Source organism: Mytilus galloprovincialis, chromosome 1, assembly GCF_965363235.1.
Source record: "Mytilus galloprovincialis chromosome 1, xbMytGall1.hap1.1, whole genome shotgun sequence".
Lineage (NCBI taxonomy): Eukaryota > Metazoa > Mollusca > Bivalvia > Mytilida > Mytilidae > Mytilus > Mytilus galloprovincialis.
In genome coordinates, this window is record NC_134838.1 from 12,207,827 (window position 1) to 12,235,334 (window position 27,508).

The 27,508-nt window shown below is 35.1% G+C and overlaps 2 protein-coding genes across 2 annotated transcripts; both read right to left on the reverse strand.

Moving 5' to 3' along the window:
* Window positions 1–2,241: 2,241 nt before the first annotated feature.
* On the reverse strand, window positions 2,242–3,298 carry LOC143070176 (M-phase inducer phosphatase-like). Its single transcript, XM_076244716.1, has one exon. The coding sequence runs from the start codon at window positions 3,260–3,262 to the stop codon at window positions 2,387–2,389; it is 876 nt and encodes a 291-aa protein (XP_076100831.1). The 5' UTR covers window positions 3,263–3,298; the 3' UTR covers window positions 2,242–2,386.
* Window positions 3,299–11,008: 7,710 nt separating this feature from the next.
* LOC143070333 (M-phase inducer phosphatase-like) lies at window positions 11,009–12,156 on the reverse strand. The gene has a single exon (XM_076244730.1). It carries the CDS (start codon window positions 11,951–11,953, stop codon window positions 11,078–11,080), a length of 876 nt encoding a protein of 291 aa, XP_076100845.1. The 5' UTR covers window positions 11,954–12,156; the 3' UTR covers window positions 11,009–11,077.
* Between the last annotated feature and the right edge of the window lie 15,352 nt (window positions 12,157–27,508).

Genomic DNA, 27,508 nt, shown 5'->3' on the forward strand with positions numbered 1-27,508 from the left:
AACCCTCCCCCTCACCTGGGACATTGCTGAAACAGTAAAACATAAGGATAAACTAGTAGTATGCAAACAAATGAAAAAACAAGTATGAGAAACAGCAACAAAGACAACCACTCAATTGCAGGCTCCTGACTTAGGACAGGCACATATAGAATGTGTCGGGGTGAAACTAGATTGAAGTTGCAAACCCTCCTCCTTACCTGAGACAGTGGTGTAACAGTACTACATAAGAACAAACTATAACAAGAGTGCACACACTGAAATGTCTTGCCTTCTTTACAAACCAATGACATTATGTTGATAGTCCTAAATAGAAATTTTTACTAGAACTATTACATCAACTTAGAATGATCCAAGGAAATGAGGTCAAGGTCATATAAACCAAACGAGAAATACATGTACACCTTACAATCATTCAATACACTAAATAGGTGACTTATTGCTTATAGTTTCTAAACAGACTTAACCAAGAAAACTAAACATTGACCAATGACCCATGAAAATGAGGTCAAGGTCAGATGAACCATGACGGGCACACATGTACAATTTACAATCCTGAAATACAACAAATATAGTTGACCTATTGCTTATAGTTTAAGGAAAATTGACCACATCACAAAACTTAACTTAGCAATGAACCATGATAATGAAGTCAAGCTAAAATAAAACCTGCGAGACTGACATGTTCATCATAAAATATTTTCATACACCAAATACAGTTGACCTATTGCATATAGTATAAACTATTAGAAAAAAGACCATAACTCAAAAATTTAACTTTGACCACTGAACCATGAAAATGAAGTCAAGGTCAGATGACACCTGCCAGTTGGACATGTACACCTTACCATCATTCCATACATAAAATATAGTAGACCTAGTGCATACAGTATCAGAAAAACAGAAAACAAGAACTTAACTATAACCACTGAACCATGAAAATGAGGACAAGGTCAAATGACACCTGCCAGTTGGACATGTACACCTTACAATCCTTCCATACACCAAATATACTAAACATATTGCTTATAGTATCTGAGATGTAGACTTGACCACCAAAACTTAACCTTGTTCACTTCTCTATGAAATGAGGTCAAGGTCAAGTGAAAACTGTCTGACAGACATGAAGACCTTGCAAGGTACGCACATACCAAATACAGATATTTAATTACTCATAATAAGAGAGAAATTAACATTAAATATCTTAACCTTTTTTTAAGTAGTCACAGAACCATGAAAATGGGGTCAAGGACATTTGCCATGTGACACAGGGAAACTTCGTAACTTAAGACATCTATATACTAAGTATGAAGCATCCACAGGGGCGGATGCAGGAATTTTCGAAAGGGGGGTGCTAACCCAGGGCAAAGGGGGGTGCAGGGGGGTGCAAAACATATGTCCCGATACAAATGCATTGATCGGCAAAAATAAAGGGGGGGTGCGCACCCCCGGAACCCCCCCCCCCCCCCTGGATCCGCCACTGATCCAGGTCTTCCACCTCCTAAAATATAAAGCTTTTTTAGAAGTTAGCTAACGCCACCGCCGTCAGATCACTATCCTCATGTCGAGCTTTCTGCGACAAAAACACTTTTGCAATGAGAGTAGGTGAAATAATCATTCAAAACCATAGATGTTTTTATCAAGTACACTGTAATGACACGAAAAGCTATAAAATATATATATAAGGTTCTCTTAAACTTAAAATCCCAATGGAGATTTTGAAAAGTTAGCAGGTATGAGAAAGGTATATTTTCCCAAAGAGAAACCGCTTTAGGCCCTATAGTAGCTCTATAGACAATGTCATGTAACCTCAGACTTGCACATGTCTATAGGAATTGCACTTTCGATCTGTTCATGTAAAATTTGAACAAGTAGATGGTTGGCACTTTCCCGATGGTCTTAAACTTGATGATATAAGAGAACGACCATTTGATTTTATGAGAGGTGCTTGCAAGAGGATCTTATAAAAACTAAAAATAAATAAACTTATCAGTCTAAGGCAGGACGAAAGTGATATTGAGCAAAACAAAATGCTGCACACTTAAGTCAAACGTACAAATAAATATTCGTGCGATATCCAAGCATGAAAATAAATAATGGAACCATGAAAATGAGACCAAGGTCAGAAGTCTTCAAGACAAAATGTACGCTAACTTAATTTGCACCGGAACCTTGCCACTAATGAAATTCTACATCAAGGCAATACCAAATGAACTTTTGATAAAAGAACAAATTAAACAAAAATGAATATTTGTAACCTTTAATATATTAATAACACGTGTATATGATCAACAAAAACAATGAAACACAATTTATATAAATCAAAGCACTGATAGTTCTTGTATCACAGATTATTTATAGCACTAGTTATCATCATCATTTACAAAGTCTAAAATCTCATAGCTTTCCTGGCATATCTGCGTTTTTCTCCAGCTGTCCACGACTTTGACTTGACTCGGAAATGGCGTAAATCTTCTGAGTGGTCGGAATGAAGCATTGGTCGATAGCTCACTGGGTCACATAGAGCTGCTTGTTCATTAAAGAATGCCTTGTAGCCACTATCTAGTAAATAAATTTCTGGAAAGTTCAGTAATGGATAGTTTTCTTTATTCAGTTCTCTGTCTTTGCTTCTGAGAAATCGTAACATTTTAGGGCCTCTTTCGGACGAAAACTCACAGTGGAAGATAACTATCTGTTTATCTTTGGTCGGTTCTTGAAGCAAAGTTAAAATGGTCTCGTGCAAATACATATTCTCTGCTCCTCTGACATGCCCACCTTCAAACTCATACGGGTATCGGCAGTCGATGATCTTGTAGTCACTGATGACGTCATTGTAGTGTCCATTTACAACATCAGCAAGTGTCTGTGAAGTGATGCTTTTCAAATCAGAATGCTTTCCAGTAACAGTTGGTAAAGTATGTAATCTACTACCATCGGCAATAAAGTCATCGTTCTCTTCAAGTTTGGTTACCACAGCTTTTATATCACTACAAACTTTTGGTCGTTTTGAACACGTTATGTTGTCATCTTCTGTACACCGTCTCTTAGCAGATTTCGTCAAGGTATGTTGTAAAGTAAAATGATCATCCATACCGAGGCCAGAATCCTCGTCATCATCAGGAAACAAACTCCGTTTGATGTTTGGAGTCATCACAGACATAAGATTATCGGCCTTTACTGGAGTGGCATCAAAACTCAGTGTTGATACAGAGGCTGATATTGAATCAAAGTCACAATCTGTGTCGAATAATCTTTTGGAAAGCATAATTGTTGTTTGTCTGAAATCTGACTGTCAAGAAGAACTATTTGGATTTTTAATGCTGAAATATGAAATATTATGAATTTATATTTAAAAATTTTGAAATGACAATAAGTAATTTCTGTCTCTAATTGGGAACTCGTGCTCATCTCATTACTCAGTGTGTGTAATTGTGTTCAGTTCGGGATAGAACTTGCAAAGCTTTGTTAACTATTTGCCAATCAATTTCTTTTCTTGGTTTTGTTACATCTTACAGATTTTTAAATCATTGCGTATTCATCAAAGGCTTCAACAACTAATTGCAATCAGGACACAAAGTAAAAAGTGTAAATAAGTATGAAAAATGTTCACATACATTTACTTATTAAACAAAAGAACTGAAAGTGTAAATAAATAAAATAAAAATATCAAAGATTTAAATTAAATAAAAAATCATTAAAATTTAGTTTCAATAAATATGGTATTGTGACAATAAATAACAGTACTAAGTCAAATAGTACTGAATTGTGTCAAACGGAATAAAAATTAAAAAAAAATCAAATTAAAATAGATATAATTTAAATGTATTTAACTAAAACAACTGTTTGCAAAGATTCCTTATTCAATAGTCCACAAGAACTTAATTGCTTCGTATATATAAAGGTAAGTATAAGTGGACATTTTTTGATGATTCACAAAGGACAAGGTTCACTTTTAGAACAAAATGGCCTAAAATATCAACTTTATCCTAAAACACCAAACAGGTCCATTTCAAAAACCCGTAATGCTAAATAAATCAGTTCTTTTCATAAAAGTACATAATATTCTCCAAAGTAGGCCCATTTTGGACATTTTGTCAAAATATGATGATTTTGTGCAACTTTCAGACCTAAAAGCTTTAGAAACACCTTGGCCTCCACCTACGATCCAAAATGTTCTGTGACCAAAATATTCCAATTTTTATATAAAATTCATCAGTATAAAGTTATAAACACTTTTTGGATCGTGGATGGAGTCCAAAGTTAATTATGCCAAAAACAATTATGGAATTTTTTTTAACAAAATTGACCTTAAAATACAAATAATGTTGATTTAAGGGGTCATAACTTCATAAATTTTCAAGGAAAGTGCCGAAAGAATATATTTATGTCTAAATAGTATTATCACAAGTATTTCTATGTGATTTTTTTTTTGTGCCTTTGCATTTGAAATTTAAAAAAATATTATAGAATCTACCCATTAATACCTTTCATATGTCCATAAGACAAAATTTACATGTAGTTATCATTTTGAATTTTGCCTTACATATTTGCATAAACGAGCCAATCTTCTTGATTTAGTGGAGAACTGTAAACCCTGCCGAGGTAGTCTTATTTTATGATCTTATCATCAATACAATGTAAAATTGAGAATGGAAATGGGGAATGTGTCAAAGAGACAACAACCCGACCAAATAAAAAACAATAGCAGAGGGTCACCAACAGGTCTTAATGTAGCGAGAAATTCCCGCACCCGGAGGCGTCCTTCAGCTGGCCCCTAAACAAATATATACTAGTCCAGTGATAATAAACGCCATACTAATTTCCAAATTGTACACAAGAAACTAAAATTAAAATAATACAAGACTAACAAAGGCCAGAGGCTCCTGACTTGGGACAGGCGCAAAAATACGGCGGGGTTAAACATGTTTGTGAGATCTCAACCCTCCCCCTATAATGTATCTATATGCATCGTGGATATATAGAACGCCATATGCGGGTGCCGGTTTTGAACAATAAAAAAGATCAAAGTAAGTTCAAGTATCAAAATGTCCTTTTTGTGAATTGTTAGTACCAAATAATGTATTGCACAGAGGAAACGAACCATAGTCTTTTTTCAGCAAGCAATAGCAGACGTTTCCAGTGCTCTGGTTTCTCAAACGACTCTCTCTAGTTTTCCGTGTTGCAAATTTTGCGGCTTCGTATGCAAGTTATAGGATAAAACTACTTTTGACGATTTCTTCCTGTATCAGATGTAATGTTTAAATAGAAGGAATGTGTCCCTTTGGTGCAGTGCTTCCCATTTATTTTAATACAACTAGAAATGGTCTTCAAATCATGACCTCCTTCTAAAATGTCAATATATTTCGCCTTGTATAATGAGTCCGGCATATGATTCCAAATAGGTGCAATATGTAATATCTTTGATAGGTAATAATACAATCCAGTTTCTATAACTAATTTATTAACAAGTACATCGTTTGATGGTCAGACTACAGAATGACAACATGTGTATAAGAACTTCAATTGATCTATTTAATTACATGTTTATTTAAGAATGTGCAGACATGTGAGAGTTGCTGATCTGTCAATTATAATTACTGTAACAGATGATACGGTAATAAAGTGAGGTGAACTTTATAACACTTCTCCGGCCTTAGATAAAAACAAATTAAAAACAAATTAACTCAATTACAGAAAATTAATGTCTTTTCACGGCTACTGATTGATAAGTCCATATCAGTTTGAAAACAAATAAAAATGTCAGATCACAAAGATTCATTCGTTAAAGTTTGTCTGCACTGAAACTATAATGTCCTACTATGAAAATAAAAATAAAAATGTTCGCACTGGTCTTGTTGTTATTTCTTACACTAATTGATATGTACACACATGCACTGCGAAGTACTTAATGCACTTCAAACGGTTGTGAGGATTATTATGCCTCTTTATAAATCAACCATTTATTTCAACACAAAATCCTTTAAATGCGATGGTTCTTTTCTTATTCTCTTCGGATATCGTGGTTCCATTTGTTCAGTCATGTTTGACGGTTTCTCGATTTGCGGTTGTTCGGTCTCAGGAGTACTTATCGGTATAGTTATTTCTGGCTCAAACAAATCACTGTCATTGTCACATTTTTCTTCATTTTCGTTGTTTTTGCAATCGAAGTTTCGTACTCTGATGTGGTCAATATGTCTACGAATGACACGTCCATCTTGCAATTTAATATGAAATGAAAGTGGTCCTGATTATTTTATAACTTCTCCTGGAATCCATTTAATCTTTGAACCAATTGCGAAATTTCGGGCAAATACCCCCTGTCCTACATTAATTTGTCTGTTCACAGATTTCTTATCGTGATAATGTTTCTGTTTTTGTTGTCTCTCCTGAACTCGCTTCTCGATATTTGGAAAAACTAAATCTAGACGTGACTTGAGTTTCCTTTTCATTAGCAATTCTGACGGTGCCAGTCCTGTCGTTGTTTGTGGCGTAATACGGTTCAACTTTTCCTGGATAGTTCCTTCTTTGATTTTCTTCATTCCTTCTTTGTATACAATCGTGTACTCATATGCAGCTAAAGTCAGTGCCCACCTTTGAATTCGAGATGCGGCCATTGTAGGTATAGGTTTATCTTCTCGAAATAAACCTATGAGCGGCTTGTGATCGGTTATGATTGTAACGGGGTGTCCATACAAATATTGATGAAATTTCTTGATACCAAATATTATGGCCAGACTCTCCTTCTCAAGAACGGAATAATTCTTCTCTGCTAAAGTAAGTGTTCGAGATGTATAAGCTATTGGTTTGTCACTGCCGTCGTCCATTTTATGCGAAAGTACGGCGCCTAATCCATACGGAGATGCATCACATGCTAAGATTAATTTCTTTTTCGGATCGAAATGTACAAGTACTGATGCGGATTTCAACAGCTGTTTTGACTCTATGAACGCTTTTTCCTGTTCTTTTCCCCAACTCCATTTTGTGTCTTTCTGTAGAAGTACATGTAGCGGCTTTAACAAGTGAGACAAATTCGCTAAGAATCTATTGTAATAGTTCAGCATTCCAAGATAAGCTTTCAGTTCTGTCACGTTTGTCGGACTTGGTGCTTTATCGATCGCCTCAACTTTACTCTCCACTGGATAGATTCCGTGTTTGTTTATTTTAAATCCCAAATAAACAACTTCTTCGGCCATGAACACACACTTCTGTTTCTTTAACCGAATTCCGATTCTCTTAAATCTAGACAAAACCTCAGAAAGAGTATTTAGATGTTCCTCTCTTGTTTTACCCGTTATCAGTATATCATCTACTCGAACCAAAACATTGGCTATACCTTGAACTACATTTTCAAGTGTTCTTTGAAAAATACCTGGGCTGGACGCTACACCATAAGGAAGTCTATTGTATCTGAATAAACCCTTGTGCGTGTTTATAGTCACATACCTTTTACTGTCCTCATCAAGTTCAATTTGTTGATATGCTTGGTTTAAATCCAATTTTGTATATTCTTGTCCTCCTCCAAGCGTTGCGTATAAATCCTCTGTTTTAGGAATCGGATAATTGTCTAACTTTGAAACGGCATTAACGGTTACCTTGTAGTCACCACAAATTCTAATAGATCCGTTCTCTTTAACTACGGGTACTATCGGAGCGGCCCAGTCGGAAAATTCCACTTGCTGAATCTGACCCTCCTTCTCAAGACGTTCAAGTTCCTTCTCCACTTTATCCTTCAACGCATACGGCAAAGGTCGAGCCTTGAAATATTTTGGTACGGCACTCTCATCGACATAAATCTTGGCACTCATGCCTTTTACAGTTCCAAGTTCATCTTTGAAAACCTCCTTATTTGCTTCCAAGATCACATTCAAATCACTCGATTGATTATCACTTCCAACGACGGAGAAAATATCCTTCCAATCCAGTTGGAGTTTGTTTAACCAGTCTCTGCCAAGTAAATTCGGACCTTTACGCTTCACAATCAGTAATGGCAATTTTGCTCTTTCCTTCTTATAGTTGACATTAACGATTGTACGTCCTATTACAGGAATCTGCTCTCCCATGTATGTACGGAGTTTAGCACTTGTCGGTTCGATTCTGAATTTCGACTTGTATTCCTTGTAAGTATCCTCGCTCATGATAGAAACTGACGCTCCGGTATCTATTTCCATGGCTATTTCACACTCATTCACATTGATTTGCACTTTATATGCCTCATTAGATTTATTTCCAAAATGAAAAACTGAGTAAACTTCATTTTCACTTTCACTTTCGCTAGTTTCATCCTGCTCCATGAAATGAGCACGTGGTTTAAAACGTGATTTAAACTCTCTGTGATTTTCACTTAACTTCCCATTGTCAGATTTGCTACGGCATTTCTTTGCGATATGTCCTTTCTTTTTACAGCTGTGGCATTTTGCATCCTTAAACCTGCATTCAGCGGCTAAGTGATTTCCTCCACACCGGTAACAATCTCCTTGTTTCGAATTTCCAGAGTTGTTTCTTGTATATGATTTTGAAACTTTATTGATTTGTTTCTGAAATGTTCCATTTGTCCCACTCGCTTGGATGTCCTTTGCATTCTTCTCTGCAGTCTCCATAGCGGTAGCAATTTCCAATGCCTTATCAAATGTTAAATTCGGCTCTGCTAGCAGCCTCCTCTGTATGCGGTCACTCTTTATCCCGACGACTAACCTGTCACGTAACATCGCATTTAACGTGTCACCATAATTACAGTGTTCTGTCAGACTTCTTAGTGCTGCAATAAATGTCCTCACTGACTCATCGCTGTGTCTTGTTCTACTGTTAAATTTAAATCTCTGAATGATTTCTGATGGTACTGGATCTCGGTGGTCTTTCACTAGTTTTGTTAAATCGGCCAGTGACTTCGTTCCTGGTTTGGCTGGTGCTAATAAATCCCTTATTAATTTGTAGATATTCTTCCCACATACACTTAAGAAAATATCCCTTTTCTGGTCTTCTTCGTCTATCTCATTAGCATTAAAATAATGTTCCATACGTTCTACATATTGTGTCCAATCTTCGGATTCACCAAAAGAGTCTAATTTCCCGTAAGTCGGCATTCTCACTTGTAGAAATTCACATTTATTTTAATATTCAGTTTTTTTCCTCGTCGCCAAAATGTGTAATATCTTTGATAGGTAATAATACAATCCAGTTTCTATAACTAATTTATTAACAAGTACATCGTTTGATGGTCAGACTACAGAATGACAACATGTGTATAAGAACTTCAATTGATCTATTTAATTACATGTTTATTTAAGAATGTGCAGACATGTGAGAGTTGCTGATCTGTCAATTATAATTACTGTAACAGATGATACGGTAATAAAGTGAGGTGAACTTTATAACACAATAAATGCCGCAATATCATTATGAATTACAATAAGTGAGATGTACACCATTGCGACAGCAACAAAACGACAAAAATAAACCCAACAGCCAAACAAATGATACACCAAGACCAAGAACCTGATTCTCATTCGTTGTCGTTTGTTGATGTGGTTCATAAGTGTTTCTCGTTTCTCTGTTTTATATAGATTAGATCGTTGATTTTCCTGTTCTAGTCAATTTTTGTGCCCTTTCATGATAGCTTGATGTTCGGTGTAAGCAAAGGCTCCGTGCTGAAGACCGTACTTTGACCTATTATGGTTTACTTAAAAAACAAATTGTGACTTAAATGGAGAGTTGTCTCATTAGCACTTATACCACATCTTCTTATATCTATTTGCATTGTAATTATTTCTCGTTATTTCACATTAGTAGACAAGTAATATCAAATGTCTGAAAGTATATTTTATCTCATTGGCACTCAAACCACACCTTTTTACAGTTTTACCCCATCGGAGAAAAAAAGGCTTATTCTTTACCAAAAATCTTCCATATATATATCATTCCTGTTAAGTTTGGTTCAAATTATCTTTTTTCAAGGTAAAACGGGTTTTAAAACCATTTCAAAATTTCACATTTGGTCAAGTTTGAGTCTTTCATGGATCTACAATCTGTCGATACCTGTAACTTGGCATTGCACAAGGTCATGTTTTTCTCTGGCTGTTTATGACGTCTTTACACTAAATCCATTGGATGTTGGATGTGTACGGATTGATTGTTTAGTCTTAGATGCATGATTTTTTTATTAGTTGTTAGTGGCTTTGTACTAGCTGTCAGATAACTGCGAGTACTCTCAGATCTGTTCATTGCGTCTTTTTGTGTCGGGATGTATAAGTACCCGGCCACGTCCACTTATATTTTTGTCCATCTGATGAGTTAAGCCTTTTTCAACTGATTTTTATAGTTCGTTCTTATGTTGTACTGTTATACCACTGTCCCAGGTTAGGGGAAGGGTTGGGATCCCGCTAACATGTTTAACCCCGCCACATTATCTATGTATGTGCCTGTCCCAAGTCAGGAGCCTGTAATTCAGTGGTTGTCGTTTGTTTATGTGTTACATATTTGTTTTTCGTTTTTTTTTTTATATAAATAAGGCCCGGATGATTAGTTTTCTCGTTTGAATTGTTTTACATTGTCTTATCGGGGCCTATTATAGCTGACTATGCGGTATGGGCTTTGTTCATTGTTGAAGGCCGTACGGTGACCTATATTTGTTAATGTCTGTGTCATTTTGGTCTTTTGTGGATAGTTGTCTCATTGGCAATCATACCACATCTTCTTTTTTATATTTCAAGAGATACAGAGACCCCATTTTTTGTTAGGATTCGTGTGGCCTAAGTCTTTGGTTTTCTATGTTTATTGTGTACTGTTGATTGTCTTTTAGTCGTTTTACATATGTTGCCATGGCAATGATAGCATTGTAAGTATTTCGAGTAATGAGTTTAAACTTCCCAAGTCCCTAAAATTGTATCTTTCGCCTCTCTCTTAAACATCACCACAAAAACACAATCTAAATATTAATATAATCTTTAATATATCAAAAATACATTAACATGACTAATAACAAAAACAGTAAAACACAGTATTATATATTAACAAAGCACTGATAGTTCTTTTATCACAGAATACTTATAGCACTATCAATAATAACAAACAATATAAGACGGTCCTAAAATCTCATAGCTTTTCTAGCATATTTTCGCTTTTCTCCAGCTGTCCATGACTTTGATTTGACGCGGAAATGGCGCAAATCTTCTGAGTGGTCAGAATGGAGCATTGGTCGATAGCTCACTGGGTCACATAGAGCTGGCTTTTCATTGAAGAATGCTTTGTAGCCATTATCTAGTAAATATATTTCTGGAAAGTTCAGTGATGGATAGTTTTCTTTATTGAGTTCTCGGTCTTTGCTTCTGAGAAATCTCATCATTTTAGGACCTCTTTCGGACGAAAACTCGCAGTGGAAGATAACAATCTGTTTATCTTTGGTTGGTTCTTGAAGCAAAGTTAAAATGGTCTCGTGCAAATACATATTTTCTGCTCCTCTGATATGTCCGCCTTCAAATTCATACGGGTATCTGCAGTCGATGATCTTGTAGTCACTGATGACGTCATCGTAGTCTCCGTTAACAACATCAGCAAGTGTCTGTGGAGTAATGCTTTTCAAATCAGAATGTTTTCCAGTGATAGTTGGTAAAGTATGTAATCTACTTCCATCAGCAATGAAGTCATCGTTCTCTTCGAGTTTGGTTACCACAGCCTTTATATCTGAACAAACTTTTGGACGTTTTGAACATCTTGAGTTATCGTCGTCTGCACGCTGTCTCTTGGTAGATTTCTGCAAACTTGATGTAAAATTAACATGATCATCCATACCAAGACCAGAATCCTCGTCATCATCGGTAAACAGACTTCGTTTGATGTTTGTAGTCATCACACACGTAAGATTATCGGTCTTTACTGGAGTATAATCAAAACTAAGAGTAGATACAAATGCTGGAAATGTGTCAAATTCATCCACTGTGTCGAATAATCTTTTTGAAAGCATTGTGGTTATTTATCTAAATTCTTACTGTCAAGTATTAGGATTTAAATGTTTAATGTTGAAATTTTACAAATGTTGAATTTTTATATTAAGTTTTTGACAATAAGTAATATCGGTCTCTAATTGGGAACTCGCACTCATCTCATTACTCAAACTGTTCAACTGGCGAATCAAAGTTGCAACTTTAGGCTTCGTTAATTATTAGATTAATCGCCAATCAATGCCAATGATTGATTTGATTGACCAAAAAAGAAATTTTCTATGGGATAGAGTATAAAAGTTGATTTCAATCATGACACAAAGTAACAAGTGCACAGGAATGAGAAAAGTGTTAACGATTTTTTTTATTTCAAAATGTTAAAAATGGAACAAATTAAATTTAAAAAAGGGGAAAAAGCATAAGAATGATAATTGAAAAAACAAGTTAGATTTATTTAATTTTTTAAATGTTTAGAATAAAAGTAAATAAAAAAGGTTAAACAAATATTGAAAAAGGCATTCTGTTATCGCTTCCTAAGTAAACATTTCCAACATATGCATATTAGTTTGGGATCGCATAAATAGTTTGTCCACATCTTATTAAACGGAAGTGACCGACACGACTGTCATAGGTTTTCGGGAGTGGCTAGAAATATGTGTTATGAGATGCACTTGCTGCGCACAAAAAGGATAAAAAACTTGATAACAAGTACAGTATAAGTAAACTTTTTAAAATAAAATAGTTCATTTACTAATAGTATATCATTGTCGAGCCTGCAACTTTTGTTGCAGAAAGCTCGACATAGGGATAGTGATCCGGCGGCGGCGGCGGCGGCGGCTACGGCTGCGGCGGCGGCTGCGGCGGCGGCTACGGCGGCGGCTACGGCGGCGGTGTTAGCTCACTTCTTAAAAGCTTTATATTTTAGAAGGTGGAAGACCTGGATGCTTCATACTTTGTATATAGATGCCTCATGTTACGAAGTTTCCGTCAGTCACATGTCCAATGTCCTTGACCTCATTTTCATGGTTCAGTGACCACTTGAAAAAAAAGTTCAAATTTTTTGTAATGTTGAATTCTCTCTTATTATTAGTAATAGGATAACTATATTTGATATGTGCGTACCTTGCAAGGTCCTCGTGTCTGTCAGACAGTTTTCACTTGACCTCGACCTCATTTCATGGATCAGTGAACAAGGTTAAGTTTTGGTGGTCAAGTCCATATCTCAGATACTATAAGCAATAGGGCTAGTATATTCGGTGTATGGAAGGACTGTAAGGTGTACATGTCCAACTGGCAGGTGTCATCTGACCTTGACCTCATTTTCATGGTTCAGTGGTTATAGTTAAATTTTTGTGTTTTGGTCTGTTTTTCTCATACCATATGCAATAGGTCTACTATATTTGTTGTATGGAATGATTGTTAAGTGTACATGTCTAGCGGGCAGATGTCATGTGACCTTGACCTCATTTTCATGGTTCAGTGGTCAAAGTTAAGTTTTTGAGTTTTGGTCTTTTTATCTAATGCTATATGCCATAGGTCAACTATATTTGGTGTATGGAAATATTTTATGATCTTTATGTCAGTAGAGCAGGTTTTTTTTTAACCGTGACCTCATTTTCACGGTTCATTGCACAGTGTTAAGTTTTTGTCGAGCCTGCAACTTTTGTTGCAGAAAGCTCGACATAGGGATAGTGATCCGGCGGCGGCGGTGTTAGCTAACTTCTTAAAAGCTTTATATTTTAGAAGGTGGAAGACCTGGATGCTTCATACTTTGTATATAGATGCCTCATGTTTCGAAGTTTCCGTCAGTCACATGTCCAATGTCCTTGACCTCATTTTCATGGTTCAGTGACCACTTGAAAAAAAAGTTCAGATTTTTTGTAATGTTGAATTCTCTCTTATTATAAGTAATAGGATAACAATATTTGATATGTGCGTACCTTGAAAGGTCCTCATGTCTGTCAGACAGTTTTCACTTGACCTCGACCTCATTTCATGGATCAGTGAACAAGGTTAAGTTTTGGTGGTCAAGTCCATATCTCAGATACTACAAGGAATAGGGCTAGTATATTCGGTGTATGGAAGGACTGTAAGGTGTACATGTCCAACTGGCAGGTGTCATCTGACCTTGACCTCATTTTCATGATTCAGTGGTTATAGTTAAATTTTTGTGTTTTGGTCTGTTTTTCTCATACTATATGCAATAGGTCTACTATATTTGTTGTATGGAATGATTGTAAGGTGTACATATCTAGCGGGCAGATGTCATGTGACCTTGACCTCATTTTCATGGTTCAGTGGTCATAGTTAAGTTTTTGAGTTTTGGTCTTTTTATCTAATACTATATGCCATAGGTCATCTATATTTGGTGTATGGAAATATTTTATGATCTTTATGTCAGTCACGCAGGTTTTATTTGGCTGTGACCTCATTTTCACGGTTCATTGCACAGTGTTAAGTTTTTGTGTTTTGGTCTATTTTTCTTAAACTATAAGTAATAGGTCAACTATATATGTTGTATAGAAGCATTGTTAGCTGTACATGTCTGCCTGGCATGGTTCATCTGACCTTGACCTCATTTTCAAGGTTCATTGGTCTTTGTTTAGTTACAAAAAATGTATCTTGGTTAATGTTAAGTTTATGTGACAGTTGTATTAAAGCTTAGCTTTATACTTAGGACTATCAACATAATATCAATGATGAGTATAGAAGGCGAGACATTTCAGCGTGTGCACTCTTGTTGTGTTTTGGTCTTTTTTTCTTAAACTATAAGTAATGTGTCAACTATATATGTTGTATAGAAGCATTGTTAGCTGTACCTGTCTGCCTGGCATGGTTCATCTGACCTGGACCTCTTTCAAGGTTCATTGGTCTTTGTTTAGTTATCTTGGTTAATGTTAAGTTTATGTGACAGTTGTAATAAAGCTTAGCTTTATACTTAGGACTATCAACATAATATCAATGATTAGTATAGTAGGCGAGACATTTCAGCATGTGCACTCTTGTCTTACTATTTTATGACTTTTTAATTAACATACACTATAACAATATATCATTTTATCAGACCACGGTTTGCGGAAGTAGTCAAGAAGACAATATTATGTTTTTCAGGGGTTGACAGGATACACGTGATCGTTGTTAGTTTCAACTTCAATATTATTATGCAAGCAGATGTAATAAACAATGATTTCATACATTATTTTTTTTTGGTTTACACTTTATATAGGGCTTTATCTATAATCTTATTCCAGAGTGCACAATTCTTATTCTACATATTTCACCTTTAACAAAATTAGGAAATCTGTTTGGTCGTCCCATTTTGTTGTAGGGATGTTTAGATTAAGTGTCGAGTTAATATGTATATTATTTTGTGTTGTCTGCGAGAAACAAATCATTTTTCTGATCTAGTAATAAATTCAAAACCAATATAGATAGTGTAAACATATATATATTTTATTTGAACTGTGTAAATTAATCGGAATGCGAATGACAACATGCACCTACAATTCTTTTGTGTGTTTCCCGGAAACGGTAACACATGACATTTGCGCGGGAACTTATTACATAAACATCGTTTTTGGATTATTGAAACATGTGAAATGTACTGTAACAGTTATTGATTTTTGGAGGTAATGTGATATTATTTATTATTCAATAGTACATAATTTTACGTCAGGTTTGTACACATTAAGTCTCTGGTCAGTGGCGGATCTAGGGGAGGGGGGATTCCGGAGGTTGAACCTCCCTTTTTTGTTGACGATCAATTCATTTGGATAGGGATATCAGTTGGAACTGACCCTCTATCCTGGGTTAGGATCCATGTCCCCATTCAAATGCATTGATCACCCCACAAAAGGGGCGATTCCAACCGGGAACCCTCCTGCTGGATCCGCCACTGCACACTACTCGGACCTATGTTATTTAGTGAGTGATGCGAAAAAACTCAATTTACATTAGGTCCCCCTTTTTGAAAAATGACTAAATCCGCCTCTGCTTATCCTGGGTGAGGTCCCCCTTTTAAAAAATGGTTGGATCTGTCTCAGTTAGTCTAATCTAAACTGAAACACATCAGGGGCGGATCCAGCCATTTTGTGAAAAAGGGGGGTCAAATGCATTGATCACCCCAAAAAAGGGGCTGTTCCAACTGAAAACCCTCCCCTGGATCAGCCACTGCACATTACTTGGACCTATATTAGTTCGTTACATGTAATTACTTAAGTGATGCAAAAACAACTCAATTTACTAATAAACTTCCTTATTAAAGAAACTTTATGTAAAAGTAAACATGTTCATTATATTTTTTGCTGTGTGAAATTGCTTATGCGGGAAAGACCCATTACAACCCGACCATAGAGGAGACAACAGCTGAAGGTCACCAATGGGTCTTCAATGCAGCGAGAAGCTCCCACACCCGGAGGCGTCACAACAAACCCGTTCTAGAAATAATTTGTGAATGAAATTGGTAAATACAGTTATTCTTGATCTTCATACAATTTAAGGGCATTTCCAAATAGTCCTAAATATAATGCTTTATGCATCTGAAAAGGGTTGGAAATAACACTGAAAAATCATCGTTTTTCCTCTAGCATAGTTTGTACGTGCAGTATAGGTGTATTTTAAAGGCACAACAGTGAAGCCGCCGTATAATACTTCAATCGAACCGATTTACTTTTTGAAGTTTAATTACTATACTATATATAAAAATATTAATTTTAGCGAACCATTTAGGTCACGGAAATTCCAAAATATGGCACCAGTAAGGAGAGTTGTACAAATAATGTGAATACACAGCCACATCCAATTCATCTTTAACTAAAAGTATTCATCATTTTCTATTTTATATGTACTAACAATATTCCATTTTTCTATAATTTGGATTAAAATGTGCAAAAATCTGAGTTAGAATAGGTCGAATGCCCCAAATAAACATTCCCTGATTGGTTGAAGCACTGTGGCGTCGATGTAAAGCATAGCAAGCCTCGATGTAAAGCACACGCTTCACAGGAATAATTAAGGAGAGTTTTACAAATAATGTGAATATACAGACCCTCAATCCAATTTATGTATTGCTAAAAATAATCAAGTGTTCATCATTTTCTGTTTTGATTCTGCTATTTTTTCTATAATTCCATTTGAAATATGTGAAACCTCGCAATGAAAATAGATGGCCTCAGTGATGTAAAAGCAACCCAAAAAATTTCCGTTAATATGTTAACATCTTGAACTTCGACCCTGGGTTCAAAGGGTTAATAAACCGATTCACAAATAGAGATATCCTTTCGCTCAAGTGAAGTATACAGGCAACTTGGTTTACAGAAATATATACACACTTTATCAGTAATATATTGTCATGCTTCTGCATATCCACGTTTTTTTGTATGCTGAACTTCAGTCAAATTCAATTCTATACAAACTTTATTACGTAAAGCAATAGGAGTAAGAATATTTTTTGCGCCAATTTAACCGTGACCAGCATCATCGTCAGTATCAAAATTGTTTATCGTAATCATTGTGAAATTTCACTGACATAGGGTTTATTAATATAGAGTAATTTTGGTAAGTATGGCTTATTTATGTTAAGTTCTCCAGATGTGCTTCTCTAGACATCGTTGACGGTTTGCATATCAGTAGTCGAAGTAAACTCAAGGTTATTATATAAAATTATTTGTCTCTTTTCGTCTGTAGTACATGCGTTTGAGGTCCGGTTTAATTTGTACGCATGAAATCTCTAGTCTAAGAAAAGCTAGTGATAGAACCTTAACCAGATAAGCAACTGTCTAGGGCCAAGTAAGGAAGGTGAAAAAAACCCAGTATTGGTACTATTACGCAGAACCATAAACAGATGCATAGACAGACCCAGGGGGGTGGCAGTGGCGGATCCAGAACTTTTCATAAGGTGGGGCCCGCTCCAGTCATGCTTCAGTGATTCCCTATATAATCAACAAAATTTTTCCAACGAAAAGGGGGGGGGAGGGGTCTGCCCCCTAGATCCTCCTATTGGTGGGAAAAATTTAGTTGATTATATAGGAAATCATCAAAGCTTGACAGGAGTGGGCAGCCCTTTGGAAAGTCAGAGGCCACCCCTTTATGAAAAGTGCTGAATTGCCACTGAGATTTGCAGGTTTTCTTTGTAAAGATACCTTAAAATATCAACAACTCTGAGTACACAATTTGATTCATTTTAGCTCATTAGCTGGGCTCATTCGCTAAAAATATTCATTGCGGCTCACTGGCAAATATCTTACGATACTCATGTGTAGAAAAACTGATAATCTATACATGTGTGTAAGGAGTAGTTAGCTTAAATATAGCTAAATTTGGAAAATTTGAAAATGACTTGGGGAATGAAGATGTAGTAAAGAACGAATATCAGTTTTAGTCTTATATATGTAATACTTTAAAATTTTAGTCTTACATGTATATATGTGTACAAATATATCACTGTTCCAGTGGCAATGGTAAATAGACACTGAAAAGTCTTGGATAACATTTTATAGTTTTGAATGTTTCTTCATCAGTTGACTTAAATTAGGTGGAGCCAGGAGGTGTGTTCTTATTTCCAACAGAGGAGCGCTCAACCTATATCAATTTGTGCATGAAGCAAATTGATAGTTGCTAGATACTGAATGATTATACCACAAGAAAGTTTTAACCAGTGCATATATACTTAAAATACGATAAAAAAAAACATGTCTTTTTCAGGACTTCTGATCCAACCATATAGTATGGCATTTTATTGAGATATGGTTTTGGTCGATGGATGTTCATGAAGAACCTGCAGTACAAAGTATATCACTGGATTTAGCTCTTTGTCTAAGTGTATTATTAAAGTACTTTGCTTTGAGCTCAGTTCATTGTTATGCAATTCATTCTTTGTGAAATAAAGATTTGACAGACAACTCTCATGTACAAGGATTTGTCAAAGTAGTATCACCTCTTTCTTCAATGTAAGTAATAGGGAGATAAAAAGCATATATCGATTTGAACCAAACATTATATGTCCTTTGACCAAATTTTATGAAAAGAACAAATTTACCCGACAATGCTACTCCCGCTAATATAATAGCAATATGATGCTAGGTTGTTTTAATACATCTGTACTGCCTACTGATGACTTGGTCCTGAGTGTAAATGGTCATTCGATTATGTTTTAAAAAAATTATAAGGCCTATCTGGCCTAATTGATTTCTAAAACTATGTTTCATTGTACATGTTCAACATTTTTCTTTTAATTGTTTATTTCTAATAGATTTGTGTGAATTAACATTGTAACAGTAAATGTTAATTACTACACTTTCATACCACAACAAATACTGTATTTGTGGTATATGTATCACTTATATTTGTATCTATATAACAAACAAAAATGAAAAGAGAATAATTTTGTAATACCTTTTGAATACTATAACTTTTTAGATATTTAGACATATTAAGACTAATTAAGTAGATGTTGATAATATCCACTTGACATGCTTGAAATTCTGTTAGATTACTTTTGGAGCAGTTTTGAGTCTTTGAAGCATGCTCAAAAAAGTTCTTTTGATGAAATCATTTTCATATTTGTCAATTTTTTTTTGCTTCGACCAGCTTTGGAGGAAATATTATCCAAGAATTGATAAAAATCAGCACAGAAGTTTACTTCCTAGCTCATCTAGCCCCTAGCATCTTGTCAGGCATTGTCATTACTAAAAACAAATAAATGTATTCTAATCTGAGGAACAATTCGACCTTTTAACAATTTTTTTTACTAATGATACTGACGATCCTCCACAAAGTAATATAAATAGAACCATACAAATAGTAAGCAAATACATATAAAAAAAAGATGTGGTATGATTGCCAATGAGATAATTTTCCACAAGAGACCAAAATGACACAGAAATTAACAACTACAGGTCACCGTAAGGCCATCAACAATGAGCAAAGCCAATTCCGCATAATCATCTATAAAAGGCCCTGAAATGACAATGTAAAACAATTTAAACGGGAAGACTAACGGCCTTATTTATGTACAAAAAATAAATGAAAACGAATATGTAACACATAAACAAACGACAGACAACCACTGAATTACAGGCTCCTTATATCATGTTCTCAAATCTAGATATCATCTCCCATTTAGAAAAAAAAACATGAAAAAATGAACCTAGAAAAATGTATTATGTGTTGCTCTCCTAGCTACAAAATGTATCCAAAATCAAAGATGTGGAACATATTCTATCATAATCATTTGGTAACTAATGCAATTAATGTCTCTTCCATGTCCGTCTTGAACATAAAAACTAAATAATAAATAAACAACACTCCTAATGCTCAGATTGTTTGTCATCGTGCAACACAACTAATAACACCATATAGGAAAAACATAGAACTCCTTTTGTCATAAGACACTGTCAAACATCCTAACATACTATCCACACTCATATGTGTCCACACTTGTAAGTATTTAAAAATAAATCTTCTTTTTTTAGAATTGTAAGATATCAGTTATAATTTAAAGAATAATGACAAGATCTCCATATAGTAAATTAAACTGAAGAAAATTAATGTATATATTATAGCTTAAATTTTTTCCAAACCCCAACCATTTTACATAAGTCTTATAAAATATAATTTTCATTATAGTTACCGATGTATGTATAGCACTCTTAACTAATAATGATAAGTAATTTTAATTTGAGACCATTTTAATTCTTAATATTTGTTAAATATATGCAGTCGTTTCTTAACATTTTCTTACAACCCAGCACATATGAATTATTAAATATCTTTTAAAACTTTATGATGACAATCCTATGAATTAATTATGATATTTATTTTTTAGTGATTATTATAACCAAATTCAGTCATCTGTATATAATTATTTGTTTCCTTATGTTTTAAGGTGTACATAATTGCTAAAACTATACCCTTTGGGTAGTGCTCCACAATGAATGGAGGAATATACAAGAAACTGAACTGAACTGAACTGCTAAATACTAATAAATTTATTTTGTTTTGTGTCGTTGGGTTGCTGTAACATGGACCAGTGTCGGATCCAGAGGGGGGCGTAGAGGGCGTACAGGGGCGGATCCAGGATTTTGGAAAGGGGGCGAAGTTTTGAAAGATCGCCGAGCGGAGCGAGGCGCAAAATGTTTGGGACCTTTCAGTTGGAGCTAAAACATAAAATAAGTGTAATATGCACTTTTCAAACGGTTACTGGCGTGGGGCATGTATATTTTGAAGTTGCTGTAAAGTGTAAGGGTTGGATATTTAAGTTAAGTTATCATAACTTCACAGATTTCTTGTTGTAAACAAGATATACACCGGGGTATTCAATGAAATTTACAATACGGCCGGCACAAGTTAAAAAAGACAAACAAGCAATTTCTTATCCAAATGTTTAGTTGATATGTTTCACCCAACAACATTAAGGGAAGTGAGGGGTTCCAAATCAACCAAAGGCTAAGAATGAGTCTGAAATGACAACGAATTTATGAATGACGGTCGACAAATGGAGACATAAAGGCCACACCCATCAGGCAGGTTGCAGTCTGGTCTTGAAAAAAGTTTTTAATATATTAGTTCGGCGAAACAGACATTCCGTTCAGACATGCAAACCCCTGCCACCAAAAAAAATGCCCGTTTTTATTCATCATGTTCATTTAATGCTAAATAATTCTGTTGGAATTTTTTGTTTCTAATAGCAAAAACAGGCGAAAATCAGAGTTATTTTTCTTTCTCTCAAATATCTCAGACTGTCTCCTCAAATCGTGCTTTTGTAAGAACAGTACGTCGAAAAAAACGTCGCTTAGTCATTTTGAAATTCAAATTACAGTAAGACATTGCTTAGGCTGAGGATGACAATCATGAAACCTTCAAAGCGACACAGGATTGAGCAAGAACGTATTAACTTCTATTTCACTATTCCACCAAACAATCTATAGACTATTACACTCACATGAAAAAAAAGTTCCACGGCAATATTAAGGTACGAACCCGTACGAACCATTTGATTTGAGGAGACAGTCTGAGATATTTGAGAGAAAGAAAAATAACTCTGATTTTTGCCTTAGACAAAAATTCTATCTGTATCTGGATTGATACAATAATCATGTCCACTGTTTTTGCTATTAGAAACAAAAAATTCCAACAGAATTATTTAGCATTAAATGAACATGATGAATAAAAACGGGCATTTTTTTTGGTGGCAGGGGGTTGCATGTCTGAACGGAATGTCTGTTTCGCCGAACTAATATATTAAAAACTTTTTTCAAGACCAGACTGCAACCTGCCTGATGGGTGTGGCCTTTATGTCTCCATTTGTCGACCGTCATTCATAAATTCGTTGTCATTTCAGACTCATTCTTAGCCTTTGGTTGATTTGGAACCCCTCACTTCCCTTAATGTTGTTGGGTGAAACATATCAACCAAACATTTGGATAAGAAATTGCTTGTTTGTCTTTTTTAACTTGTGCCGGCCGTATTGTAAATTTCATTGAATACCCCGGTGTATATCTTGTTTACAACAAGAAATCTGTGAAGTTATGATAACTTAACTTAAATATCCAACCCTTACACTTTACAGCAACTTCAAAATATACATGCCCCACGCCAGTAACCGTTTGAAAAGTGCATATTACACTTATTTTATGTTTAAGCTCCAAAAAGGTCCCAAAAATTTTGCGCCTCGCTCCGCTCGGCGATCTTTCAAAACTTCACCCCCCCCTTTCCAAAATCCTGGATCCGCCCCTGTGGACGTATTCCGTTTTATTCATATTACACGAGTCGGCAGATGAGTCGTAAAAATACAAAAATATGATTTCCAAGCACCTTTCTTCTTACAGTTTAACCCCTGTATCCAAGCGAGTGCATTGAAATACTTAGCTGTTGTTCTCCCTTTTTAAATGTTTATTTAGTTTTGCATTGATATTGTCCCATTTGAACTCGTAATTTAGAATATATTAATTCTCCACTCCACTGACTTTGATCGACTAGGTGGTAACTTAAAGCGGAAATATACTGAATTGTGTAAAACTTAAGATCAGCTTTAGTCTAAATATTTTATTGTGGAACTCAATGTTCCCATCTCACACCCCTTTGTGTCCCCTTTAAACAGAAATGGGGGATTGAACCGAAAATTATCAAAATAGAAAAGAACAAAGGATCACAACTTTTGACAGTGCTTAACAAGTATTTACCCATTCACAATGTTAAAGTTAACATATTAAAGCACCTAAGTCGACCTCTATAAAGTTAATATATTGATCGATTTGCAGGGCCGTAACTAGCCTCTTCTAATAGTGAGGCAAAATATATTTAAATATAAAAAATTTGCTATTTTCCGACAATAATCTGGTCTCAAAGCAAGAACATAGATTCATTGTGATTTAAGATTTTAAGGTTTTATGGAAAACATTAAAAGACCGATATGTAGGATAAAGAAAAAATCGTAATTCTCGTAATCATTAATACAGGATCTGTCTGTCTGTTTTTGTTTTAATTGTATTGTGCTTAGACTAAGGTTATTTTTTTATGACTAGATTTAAATATAGTGACAGATTGTACTTTAAGTACAAGTACTGCTTCAGTCTACACTAGGGACCATCTTAACCCTGGTTTACGGTATTATTGATTCTTTTATTGTTAAAGACCCTCCACAACTTTGACCATTGTCTTTTAGATTTTTTTCTATGCATTGACTGTGCGATTAGGTTTCGTGCACATTTACTCCATATTCCTTTATTTTCTGTTAGAGGGTCTGAACATGACTTAATGCAAGTTAAACCCTTCAATGGAAAAAGGTCATATGGCAATACATTATTGTTTTTTTCCAAATTAATTGAATCCGGGAAATTGGTGACCTTACTTTAATTTAAACCATGTCAGCTTTCTAGTTTTATCTCCCCCCCCCCCCTTTGTACATCGGTGGGCATGCAACATTGCAAAACCACCCGTTTACAAATGAAAATCATCACTCAGACTATAGTCATAAAGTAGGACAATAAATGATGAACAAAAGACAAACCCGGGACAGTCACATAGAAGTACTACAAACAATAGATCATCAACTCTGAAAACTAAAAGTAAAATAGAAACATGGATCACGAAAAACATGCAGGGGCGACACCAGAGAGTGAGGAGAACTTGCTTCTTGCTAGACACTTTCCGTGAAAACAATTTGATATTAAGACAATCTTTTGTTTAATAAAATTGAGAATGAAAATGGGGAATGTGCCAAAGAGACAACAACCCGACCATAGAAAAAAAAAACAACAACAGCAGAAGGTCACCAACAGGTCTTCAATGTAGCGAGAAATTCCCGCACCCAGAGGCGTCCTTCAGCTGGCCCTTTTTTTTTTTTTAATTTCTAACATGAGGCATTTGCCTCATTTGCCTCAATGTAGTTACGGACCTGATTTGTGTATACATAACGTTCAGTGGCAAATATTACATGTATATGAACAGCAATACATCGAAAAAAACATACATTTTTGTTAAGGCCAAATAAAAAAGTATGTGTGGTTCCAGTTACATCTGAAAAAAAGTTAGGGTAGGTAGGTAGGGATTTTTTTTTATTTTGTGTTTTTTTTTTTTACATTGAGTCTATGGGAGAAACATTCTGACTTTAACAGTGCTTAATGAAAAATGACAATAAAATCTTTAGGGTAGGCTATTTTTAAGCCGAAAAAGTAGGGACGGTAGGGTTACTGGAACCACACATATATTTTTATTTGGCCTTAGGGGCCAGCTGAAGCACGCCTAAGGGTGCGTGAGTTTCTCGCTGCACTGAAGACCCATTCAGGGGCGTAGATTACGTTGAGGCAACCGAGGCAGTTGTCTCGGTAAAAATAAATAAAAATATTTTCCTTCACTACTAAACAATAATATAGAAACTTGTTATGTCTTGTTGGCGCGGTTATTGATTCATATCCTTTACGGATTATTCAAGACTTATGGGAACATTTGAATTAATTTTCCCTCCTCTACTTGGAAATACCCTTTACGGTAGTTTTCTGTAATTCAAGTTTGTCAGAGTAAAAGGAAATCGACAACAGTTTTGTTTAGTCCTACCCCATTGCAAGCGAAAACAGTGAGTAGAATAGACGAGGACGCAACTCACGAGTCACCCGATCAAATCACTTTACCATTTAATTAGGTCAATTAGTTAATTTTGTGTCAGAATAATTTCTAGTATATGAGGGACTGGGTGAGGTTCTAAGAAGAAAAAAAGGCCCTGAAATTAATTTAAATTTTAATTTAAAAAAAATATGGATTTAAAATGGTGCTAAATTATATAATAAAGGAAAATCAAATTATGGGCGACAATGATTAAAAAATAAATATTTGATAATCCCATTCTATTCTAAGCATTCAAACCCTTATTTATAACCGTTGACATGTTCCCCTACGACTATGTTCATTGACTTGGGTACTAAACAAAACAAAATCTCAATTATATATTATAGTGCACAGAAAATAATTTATATGTTATGGTTCTCAAGTTTTATTCTCGCTATTTTAAAGTCATAGTACGTTTTCACAAGCAGGGAACTTAAAATATTTAAAGGAATCACTAATTCCAGAGAAATATGTCTGTTAGTTAATACATAATGTCAGTTTATATATAAACAAAAATCAACCAAATACTGTTCATTTATAATGAAGACTTCAGAATAAAGTAAATGTTAGTTATTTGCCGGTTGTCATGTTCATCGTGAATGAAAAAAAAGTTAAAAGTCATTCAATATGTAATTTCAACTGAGACCTTCGAAGGAATACACCACTAAAACAAGTGCCGTGCTACACTTTACACACAGCATATGTTTTTCTCCTAGTTTATCCTGAAATTCATTTGTTCATTCCAGCTGTCATTTTGTGGTGATTATCTATAATTCGTTGATTCGTGACCTACGACCAAATAAATGATCATCACAAAACTTATTACAAATAAACCTTAATATTTTCGTTTGTTATTTTTTTTTTTTTTTTGCATTGAACATTTTGTCACAAGTTTCTTCTATCCACCGAGCAAGGTCATGATTTCTTGTGATATGACGTGTGAGGTACAGCCAACTATATTAGAGTGTACTACGGCTTGAAAATATATTGGTAGCCATTAGGCATTTGAGCTGGCTTTCTGCTGGGAACAGTATGTCAATATATATATGTTCCTACTTTCTGTAACTGCTAGCAAGTCAAGAAACTGGCTTTTCATTGGTTGTCTAATGTGATACTTTCACGTATTTTGTTATTTTTATAGCTTTTAGTATAGATAGTAAGGCATATAATTAAATTTATATGATGAAATAACATTGAACAGCAACTATTTTTAACGATTTTTCTTGTTCAAATTGTAAAAACCTCTATAGCTTAAGGGGGGCCGCAGCCCCCCAGACCCCCTGCCTCGGTATAAACAGAAGGCAAGCTACGCCACTGCCATTGGTGGCCTTCGTCTGCTCTATGGTCGGGTTGTTGTCTCTTTGACACATTCCCCATTTTATTATATATGGATTTAGTATAATTGGTCGTCCAAGAAGATATGGGAGGTAATTTTGAACACCAACCAGAAACTACTAGAGGCTCTAAAGAGCCTGTGTCGCTCACCTTGGTCTATGTGCATATTAAACAAAGGACACAGATGGATTCATGACAAAATTGTGTTTTGTGATGGTGATGTGTTTGTAGATCTTACTTTATTGAACATTCTTGCAACTTACAATTATCTCTATCTATAATGAAATTGGCCCAGTAGTGACAGTGGAAAATATTTTGTAAAAATTAAGAAAAATTTACAAAATTTATGAAAATTGTTAAAAATTTGACTATAAAGGGCAATTACTCCATAAGGGGTCAAAAAACTATTTTGGTCATGTTGACTTATTTATAGGTCTTACTTTGTTGTACATTATTGCTGTTTACAGTTTACCTCTATCTATTATAATATGCAAGATAACCAAAGGCTGCAAAAATTTCTTAAAATTACCAATCCAAGGGCAGCAACTTAACAACGGGTTGCCTGATTGGTCTGAAAATTTAAGGACTGATAGATCTTGACCTGATTTTTATCTCCGTCAGATTTGCTTTAAATGCTTTAGTTTCAGAGATATAAGCCAAAATCAACATTTTACCCCTATGTTTTATTTTTAGCCATGGCGGCCATCTTGGTTGGTTGGCCAGGTCACCGGACACATTTTTAAAACTATATCCCAATGATGATTGTGGCCAAGTTTGGTTAAATTTAGCCCGAGAGTTTCAGAGAAGATTATTGTAAAAGTTTACGATGAAGGACGACGTCGGACGCCAAATGATGAAAAAAGCTCATTTGGCCCTTTAGGCCAGGTGAGTAAAAAAGAGAGTATTTTGGATAGCGACAGAAAAGTTTGAAAGGTAATACATGTATGTACATATTTCTCAAACTGAACGAAAACCCCACTAGCATGGGTTAAACTGCTGGATGTGGTGTTTATGATGACTGTTTTTTACCCATCGGTAAGCCAGTCAGTTATTATTGTATTTCTGGAATAGGAATTCCAGTCCTGGAAAGGGAGAATTGTGGCATGTTTTTATTGTTATACTCAATCCAGTCGGAGACCAAG

What these genes read in the sequence shown, in the direction of transcription:
- LOC143070176 (XM_076244716.1), bottom strand. Translation starts at nt 3,262, where the DNA reads ATGCTTTCCAAAAGATTATTCGACACAGATTGTGACTTTGATTCAATA.
- LOC143070333 (XM_076244730.1), bottom strand. Translation starts at nt 11,953, where the DNA reads ATGCTTTCAAAAAGATTATTCGACACAGTGGATGAATTTGACACATTT.